The sequence below is a fragment of the Papio anubis genome, chromosome 1 (genome assembly GCF_008728515.1).
Source record: "Papio anubis isolate 15944 chromosome 1, Panubis1.0, whole genome shotgun sequence".
NCBI classification, from domain to species: Eukaryota; Metazoa; Chordata; class Mammalia; order Primates; family Cercopithecidae; genus Papio; species Papio anubis.
This window is the reverse complement of record NC_044976.1, coordinates 128,991,198-129,000,410: the sequence shown is the minus strand read 5'-3', so window position 1 is coordinate 129,000,410 and position 9,213 is coordinate 128,991,198. Positions and strand designations below refer to the sequence as shown.

The 9,213-nt window shown below is 41.3% G+C and overlaps 1 protein-coding gene across 3 annotated transcripts; it reads right to left on the bottom strand.

Moving 5' to 3' along the window:
- Window positions 1-3,611: 3,611 nt before the first annotated feature.
- On the bottom strand, window positions 3,612-9,005 carry LOC101023567 (T-cell surface glycoprotein CD1e, membrane-associated). 3 transcript variants are annotated; one of them, XM_021925303.2, is made up of 6 exons: window positions 7,100-9,005; window positions 6,485-6,781; window positions 5,590-5,859; window positions 5,054-5,332; window positions 4,571-4,664; window positions 3,612-4,434 (listed from the first exon to the last, which is right to left on the bottom strand). In XM_021925303.2, the coding sequence occupies exons 1-6, from the start codon at window positions 7,155-7,157 to the stop codon at window positions 4,269-4,271; spliced, it is 1,164 nt and encodes a 387-aa protein (XP_021780995.1). In that variant the 5' UTR covers window positions 7,158-9,005; the 3' UTR covers window positions 3,612-4,268. The 3 variants fall into 3 exon arrangements, with proteins under 3 accessions (XP_021780995.1, XP_021780999.1, XP_021780998.1); XM_021925306.2 differs by having other exon boundaries at window positions 3,628-4,434; window positions 7,510-9,005; XM_021925307.2 differs by lacking the exon at window positions 4,571-4,664.
- Between the last annotated feature and the right edge of the window lie 208 nt (window positions 9,006-9,213).

The following is a 9,213-nucleotide window of genomic DNA, read 5'->3' as shown; positions in this document are numbered from 1 at the left end:
GTTACAATGCCACTTTTCTTTGTAGTTCCTTTGACTGAAATGTTCTTACCCCAGATACTGCATGACTTGTTGTTTGTTCTTGCTTTAGTTCCCTTCTCAAGTGCCACATTCTCAGAGTGGCCCATTCTGTCTACAAATTTTGAAATAATAAATAATTTCTCTCTGATTCGTTTCCCCTGATTCAGTTATTAATCTTAATATGTCATCACCTTAATATAATATTTTTGTTTGCTTATTGTCTGTCTTTCCAGTCCCTCCACTACCAATGTAAATTCTGTGAGGACAGGGTAATTTATTTTTGTGTCTTTAATGCTTTTCATTACCATAATAGCATTTATCACATAACAAGCTTCCAATAGTTATTTAGTGAATGTTTAGTGTCATAGTTAAAGCAGGAATTTCAGAGCAAAATTGCCTACATACTTACTAATTATGTGACTTTTGTCTCCTCATATATAAAATGGGAATAATATTATATGCTCAGGATTGATAAGAAGATTACATGAGTTAATATTTGTAAAGTATGGAGAAAAGTGCCTGGCCTACAGCAGGCCCCATTCAAATAACTTTTATTATTCAATCAGCTTTAACCATAAAACAGATACTTCTCTTATTTGCTATAATAAGAGCTCATGCTCAATATGTGATCATTATTGCATTATTGATAATGGGATTAGTAATTTGCATTACATTTTTGGCAGTCAGGATCAAGGAAGAAGACAACTTATAAAGAAAGCTTTGATAACTTGCTATTCAGGAAGAATAATGAAGCAAGCAGAAGACAGTTTAGTCTTGAGAAACTAGTAAGATAATGGAACCATTTACATAAGGAAGTGAGAAAGAGAAAATGGTTAATGAGGAAAGATTATGAATTAATTCTAATTCCTTAAGAGTAAAGTCGAAGTTTTAAAACTCTATAGGTACCTTCTATGCGTAACCTGAAAAAGAAGTCATGTGCCTTTAATGATACCTCCTCCTCCTCTGAACACTAGCTCCAGAGCAGGTGCTGCGTAAACATCTTTCTTCATTTGCAGGTGGTACACTTGGAGGCCTGGACCCCTGTTTCAGTTTATATTGTTCTACTTATCAAGTCTTCTATATCCTCAGCTTACCTCATTCATTAGATACAAGACAGCAGACAGATTAGGTCATGGTTTATCCAGGGCATGTGGATACTGCACTGTTCTGGGCTTTGGCCCCAGCATATTCTGATTCCACCAGTCCCACTGCATCCTCCCTCAAACAATAAATGCTATTTGTAGAGAAATTTAGCAACCATCAAGAATACCCCCTCCATCTCTTTTTCCAAAACTACCTACTCTCATTCCTACTGTATTTGTGTTCACAACAGAATGCAGAAAGCTCCAGATGTGTACTGTCAGCAAAGCAGATTACCTTCTTTGTTCTATATTTGGTGGGAATGGAAATTGGTATCCTTAGCTTCTGAAAAAAAACTACCCTGGTCTTCTAGAGTAAGTCTCACGTCCCAGAGTTTCAGCCAGAATGAAGCGGTTAATAGTACTAGGTAACATCTCTGTCTCAGGGCAATTTAGCAACATGTTTTGCTCTTAAGTACTCCATCATCCAGGAGTTATAATGAAATTATCTAGCCCAAAGGTTTATCACACTACATGGAAGACCCACAGCTTCTTTGACACTATTATGGACTGATATTTAAACTCCCTCAAGTCCTATTGAGCTGATACTTCTTATAACAAAATTATTTGTCCTCAGGCTCTCTTTTTGACCCTTCTATGTCAATTTATGGGGAAGGAGAATGTATATGTGCAGGCAGCCCAGATCTATGGTCTCCAGGAGGTATAACTTGTACCTCACCCAAATATATGCCCACTTCTCAGCTAAAGGGCCTTGTGAAAAATTGACTTTGAATGCATTAAGGTACTTTGTTCAAGAACCTGGAGCTTCTTAAAAGCTATAGACACTGTCTATACACAACAGTCACTATAGACAACAGTCATCTGTCCCTAAGCAGTTCCATGGGGATCACCAAAATACAACAGAAGAAAAAAACAAAGTGGCACTTGTGGTTAACTGGGGTTGCTACTCATAGTACAGAGAATTCTGATCTGGGGTCTCCTCCCTTCTTACTAAGCTTTATCTGTATCTTAGATTGTTGGCAGACTTGTAAAGGTAATGACTTGAAGGAAAGAGAGAACTTGGCTCTTGCCTTCAAAGAGTGACCATTTTACCATCTTTGCACAATATCTATGATTCACCTGGTTTTTTTAGTGACACCAGCACTTTGGAAATATATCAGTACCTGAAAATCTATGGCCTATCAGATAGACACTGGTAAAATCTCTTCTGGCAAGTCAAAGTTTAATCCCGTTTTTTCACTCAACAAAACTTTTTAAAATCACCCACTATATGTCAGGCTATAATCTAGGCACTGAGATACAAATGTGATCAAGATGGATAAAATCTAGGATATTATAGTGCTCACATTTCAGATGAAAAAGACCATGAAGACATAAAAAGGTAATTTCAACTAAATTAAGTATTCAAAATAAATTGAACTAGTATATGACTGAGATGGAGTGTGCTGCTTAGGCTAATCAGAGTATGACACTTGAACTGAAAGTTTGACATAACTAAGAGACAGAAAAAAATCTAGTGTCACAGAAGCATAATATACAGTGGGGAAAATATTGGACAGGAGACCAGAGAAGGTAGCATGAGGCAGATCAGGAATTCGAGAATTACTATAACTCTCCGCTGTAGAGTTACACCACGTGATGCAACCCTGGCCTGACCTTTCATTATTTGTTGCTCCAAACAACCCTTTAAAATTCTGCCTTCCTCTCTGGACTCTAGTGGCCTGACTGTAGATAGACTGATTGGATGTGCCATATGGAAGGTGATGGACTCTCAACAGTGAAAAGTCTGTCCTCGATACGTTGTTCATGAGTAAGAGTGCAGTCTGGATGTGTGATCATGGGACCCTTGCTGATTACTTGAAAATGGCCAGCATGAAGTTTATAACTTCCACTAACAAATCTGCACACATTTTTCAATTATTGTATCTAAGGGAGGGCTTGACTGGACATGTATATAAACACTGCACCTGTACCAAATTCCTGTTCTCCAGTAGGCTCAACCAAATGTATCTCAATTGAAGTAAATTATATAAATGTAAGAATCCATATAAAAACTAAAGAAAAACAAACTGTAAATAATAATAAGCCAGACTAATATACAAAAACAAACATGTAGCTTAACTGGCATCCAATCACTCTTTTGCTTCATTACCTTAGCTCTGGCTCAAACCCTATGTCCTCTTTCTAATTGCTCAAAATATGAATTTCTCCCATGAATATGCACATCCACAAAGACACACATAGATAAACACAGCTCAGGGAAGTAGGAATGCCAGTTCAAACCTGTCCTAACTTTGAAAGGAGATAGCCCTTATGTTATTATTTTCCTAAATATCCCTGAAAATTCATTAACATCCCAATCACTCAGATTGAGGCACTCATCTGCCTCCTTCACCTCTGGTGAGAGACAAAGGGAGATAGGAAGAATTTTAGTAAGAGCACAGTCAAATGATGCAGAGATACCAGAGAAGGAATGGAGTAAAACAACATCACTTGAGCTGACAACAAATTTATTCAGTCCGCATTTATTGAGGAATATTACATTCAAACTGAATCAGCTATATAATTTGTGGTGTCAGTGAAAAATGAAAATACAATATCTCTTGTTTGAAAATGACTAAGGATTCCAAGATGACAACAGCAGAGCATTGAATCTAGCATGGGTTCCTGCAGAGCATACGATTCCATGTGTCTGCACAGATCACATGCTTATGAAACTGGTCCTGAATTCAGATAAGATTTTTGGTCGTGAACACAGACACAAATACCTACATCCTACTTTCAAGCAACTGAGATTAAAAAAAAAAAAAAGCAAAAACCTAATTAACCACTGTTCAGAGTAGGAAGAAATGAATGTGCTTGTGAAGATCTGTTCAATTTGGAGAGTACAGAAGAGCTCTTAATTGGGTGATCATGGGAATCCATGAAAAAGAAGTATCTGGATTATAGTTTGAAAAATCAACAATGGTGGATATGTAGCCAAAGCAGGAAAAAAAAAAATCTCTGGAAGTTGAGGAAAAAAGTATGCCTAAAGGGATCAGTATCTTTGCTAGTAGAAACTGTTTAAATTAAAGCATGCTTCCCTTATGGGACCTGGATGGTGTTTCAGAAGATGCAGACAAGGACTTTATGTATAAGGTAAAGCAAATGTCACGAGAGTTGGTTTAGGCGTGTCTTCCACTTCAAGAATCTGTTTTTGATCCACAATACTTGTGCCAAGCAGAAGTGATGTCTTGAATTATTGGTGTCCTGGGTGTTGGCTCCCATGGGAAACATAGGGCTGGGTGCACGGGGAGAAAGAACGTTCTTATTTGAACTGTGGGAAAAGAGGAGGATATTAATCTCAAAGAAAGGAAATAAAGGGGAAAAGCAGAGAGAAAAAAAGAAGATAGAGGAAAAAAAAGAATGAGTTGATTACAGGTTGAAGAAACAAAGAACAAGAAAAGGCTCACCTCTGTTTTTTTAACCGTGAGTCAACTACAACCAATATGACCAGGTTAACTATCACAGTTAAACAGATCAGGATGAGAAAGATGGAATATCCACCTGGTTGGGGATAGAATAAGAATATCATCCCTAAAATACTCTATTCCACCAAGCTGAGATTTCCCATTTTGCAAGGGTGGTATCTTCCTAGAGTTTTATCTGTGTTTTCCAGAGCCCTCATTTCAATTCCTCCTGATCCTTTGTCTGTGATCTCCTCCCAGTGCTCTCCCACTAAATCACTAGTTCCTCCTCCTTTTTTTGTTAGTGTGTCTAATTCCCTACTTCCATTTTCTTAAAATTTAACTACTGTCATACTCTATCCTTTATTTTCATTGTCCTAGTTTTACCCTTCTTGTGCCTAGCGTTCCTACCCATTTCCTCAGCCCCCACCCTCAAAAGCCCCAGGGCTATTTTCATTATTTCCCAGCAGAGCCTCAGCTCTTTCTCACCCCAATGGATGATTAGATCATGGCCCTCTATACTGCTGTGTTTCACCCGACAGGACAGGCCAGCTGCCTCCCCAGCCGCCACATCCAGGGTTGCTCGGAGATACCATGTCTCGTCAGCATTAGGCAGGATGTCCCCCCGCTGAGTGCCCCGCTGCTCCTGTTCACCCCGCATCCACATCACCCACACGGGCTTTGGGTAGAATCCTGAGACATGGCACACAAGCTGCAGACGGCCAGGGCCAGGACTGGGGCCACGGGACAGCCAGGCTTCTGGCTTCACTAGACAGAAGAAGATAAGAAAAAAATGGAATTTTGAGGGGCACCCCGGGCCAGAGCTCAGGCACTTGTGTGCCTAAGTAGTAATACTAAGAGTGATTTAATAATCACTTCTTTCTCTTTTCTAAGAAACAGTCCTAAACCCACACGTCTCATTCTCTAGTCTCTCACTTTGTCTTTCAAAATGATGATGAGAGGCAAATTCAAATAGGAGGGTTACAGTACTAGGAACAAGAGGGGAGAGAGAGAGTTGGGCTCACCTTTTCGTTTCAGTTCTGACTCCCCTGCTTCCATGAGCCCCGCTAGAAATCGAGGACAGGTGTGACCAAGAAGGCTTTGCAGTATTTCCTTAATATCTAGGTAGCGATTGAGCACTTTACAGATGTTCTGGGCCCGGATCCCTGCTCCTGGAGATGGCTCCCAGGAAATTCCTTGGAAACTCAGGAAATCTGATCCTTGATATGCCATATTTAAGAAGATTTGTGGGGCATTCATTCTACAGCCAGCTAATATCTGGATCTCGAAGGGGTCTGAGAGTAGACAGGGACGAGAGATCAATATGAAAAGAATGACAAGGAAGAAAAACAAACAATTTAGAGAGTAAAGAGATTCAAGGGAAGAAAAATTTGCTGGGAAATCATATGGAGACTAGAGTTTAGTGGCAAAGGGGAAGAAAATTTGTGGGAAGAAAATGTGAAGATAATAAAGATTCTTTCAAATAACTAATGGGAAAGTGGTAGATGGGAAGGTTATCAGGAAGATAGGGCATTGGTCACAAATAATTCACGTGAAAATGGTTAGGTACAGGCCAGTCCAGGTCAACACTTAGGCAAAAGATAAAGAAGGGTAGAAAGCGGGGTGAGAAAGGCTGAGTCTGAGGGCAGGAATGAGGGGCAGAAGATCCAGAGGAGACAGTCATTCCAAAGAGCCAGACACGAAGGTATATTCATGTTGAGATATGTACACGCAGGCTCTTTTGTGTATATAGTGGAGTGAGGGTGGTGAGGAAGGGTGAAGCAGAGGAGGGAGTGGGAGCCAGAGAGTGGGGAACAAAGTTAGTAAGGTTAAATGATGGTCAGAGTCTATATACCATCCCCACTTCGGAAAATAGTTGATGTTCCCAGGCAAATTATCAGCTTAGAGCGACGAACTTACATTCAAGCTGAAATTGACCAGCAGAAGCTTGCACTATCCGGACAAAACCACTGAAGTATAACTGGAACAGTGACTGTAAGTTTTTCAGCTCCTGCTTGCTGAAGTTTCCATGGGACCAGGGCTTCAGAAAGCGGATGGTGCCCATGACAGTGTCCCAGCCATGAGTCTGCAGGTCACCCAGCCATCCTGAGCCCTCACTGTGTGCCCAGCTGTGGTTGGCAAAGGAGGAAATTTGGAGCATGCGGAAGGACAGGGGGTCCTCTGCTGCTGGACGGTAGGATTGTAGAGCCTGGGGAGCTGAGAGAGAGGGAAATGACAAGTAGAGAGAATGTAAAGGAATGGGAAAAGTGATGCCAAAGGAAAAAAGGAACTTAGAGATGAGAGATAGTTAGGCAATTTGCACGTACGCTTTTCCTCTGGGGCCAGCTTCCTTTCCCCAAAATCAGAGACAAAAACTGAGACTGAGGGCAAGAATTCTCTGCCTGGAACTAGCCTGAAAGTCATACTCCAAGGGCATCCTAGAGGAGTACTTCTCCCTTCCCCCAGGACCTCCCCAGAACTTCTCAGTCCTCTGGTGCCCTACCATAGGTAACTTTCCACCTGCACTCTTCTTACCTGCTGTATTTTCCCCGGGACAGCAGAGTCCCTCGAAGAGGAGGAACAGGAGCAGCATTGAAGCTCTATTAAAGCAAGGATTCTTTGGCAGGACACCTGCCCTCAGAATTCAGATATCAGTACCCCTCTCCACGCCCTCTTGTACTCTCATCTGACTTCCCTTACTGCACAGACAGAAAAACCTCTCCCTCTGGCGACTTCCCTGTCAGAGAAGCCCCACTGCCTCCCTTTGCCACAGCCTCCCACGGGGTTGTTCATTTCCCCTCTATCTCTCCCACTCTCTGGCTCCAAATTTTCTCCCTGCTCTTGTCTACATCCTCCCAACCTCCGTAATTGCACTAACTGCTGGAAAACGGGTCCTGGCTTAAAGCAAATCTATGGTCTGGCTAGAAAATTGAGTAGCTTTTCACCTTGAAGAAATCAAATCCATACTTGGGTTGTCAATAATCTAATCTGTGAGAAGTGATGGTAGTCACTTGGTGGTGCCTATCCACCAGTCTCCCACTTCTACCTTTCTGTGCTCCTCTCCTCTGCCTGTGTCTCTTCACTCTGCTCTTGATCATGATCAGAAGACACTCGGCATCCTGGATGTAGCTGCATAATCCGCATGCAACCCTCCATAATCCAACTCTCCGTGCTGCTGAAAAAGGAGCAGCAATGGCAATGCAGATTATCAGATAATCTAAAGAAAGCTCCCTTTTGCTCAGTTTCCCCAGTCAAGCCAACTGTCACTGTTAAAGTGGTCCATGAGTGGGCTTGACCTGGAAGTGGTGAGCTAAAGGGCAGGTAGATTTCACCCATGTTTTACAGGTGGGTCTGGAAGAAATACACAGGGGGCTTGGATCCCCATCCCTACCCAGATGAAGAGAGCATGTCTGGAAGTCTGTGGGCCAGTTTCACCCTGGGTATGAAGAAAGACTGAGAACAAGCATGAAGCTTCTCATTAGTTCATGGCCTGAGAGCATTGGCGTTCCCTTGCTTGCGTTTGCTTAGAAAGCAGTTTTGGTGGACACGGGGAAGTAGCCTTAGAGGACTGAAGTGTTCACTGGAGAATTAATTACTGTATTGAGTCTTTATTTTTGTTTCTTGTTCATTGGTATTTGTTGTGACACCCTGAAGGCAATTGAAATAACATTCCTTTGTTTGGTTTTTATACATTTGTTCAACTGACATTTATTCAGAGCCCTATGACCAAAAACAATTCCCAGACCCTAAGATATCAGAGATAGAAGTCTTTGGGAAAAAAATAAAACAAAACTCAGCCCCAAACCTCTACTTTTCTTATAGAGTGAATTTGCAGAACGGTGGTCAGAATTATTGAAAAAGGTCCAAATCTAGTTTCATTTTATTATCATTTCTAAATTCTGAGGTTAAAAAAAGATAAAAAGTTTCCTTGTTTCTTGAGTAGAATGTCTACATTTATTTTCAATACTCTTTCTTTTCTACAAATACATTCAAAGCTATGAGTTGCTATGTAAATCTATCTATAAATCGCTATGTAAATCCAAAATTGGTTTCATAATAAAATTATCAACAGTAAACAAAGATAAATATTCATGAGAATATATGCTAACCTATGAAAACCATAACACATAGTAAAAAGATTGGAATGACCTATGCCAGACATCAATACTACAAGTAACTGTATTCATTGGAATTTTTGTTTTGTTTTGTTTTGTTTTTTCCTGAGACGGAGTCTTGCTGTCTTGCTGTGTTGCCCAGGATGCAGTGCAGTGGCACGATCTCAGCTCATTGCAACCTCCGACTCGCTGGTTCAAACTATTCTCCTGCCTCAGCCTCCCTAGCAGCTGGGATTACAGGCAAGCGCCACCGTGCCCAGCTAATTTTTCTATTTTTAATAGACACAGGGTTTCATCATGTTGACCAAGATGGTCTTGATCTCCTGACCTCGTGATCTGTCTGCCTCGGCCTCCCAAAGTGCTGGGACCGTGCCTGCTCCATTAGAATTTTTAAACCAGGCCAGGCACGATGACTCATGCCTATAATCCCAGCACTTTGGAAGGCCGAGACAGGTGAATTTGAGACCAGCCTGGCCAACATGGCGAAACCTTGTCCCTACTAAAAATACAAAAATTAGCTGGGTACCTTGGTGT

Bases quoted from the DNA above. Each gene is read 5' to 3' on its own strand.
- LOC101023567 (XM_021925303.2), bottom strand. From the start codon at position 7,157: ATGCTGCTCCTGTTCCTCCTCTTCGAGGGACTCTGCTGTCCCGGGGAA. The intron at 5,333-5,589 runs GTGAGCCCAACT...TCTTCTGTCTAG, and splicing joins GTCAGAACTGAAACGAAAAG to TGAAGCCAGAAGCCTGGCTG. The intron at 4,435-4,570 runs GTGAGCCTTTTC...CTTTTCCCACAG, and splicing joins TCACGGTTAAAAAAACAGAG to TTCAAATAAGAACGTTCTTT.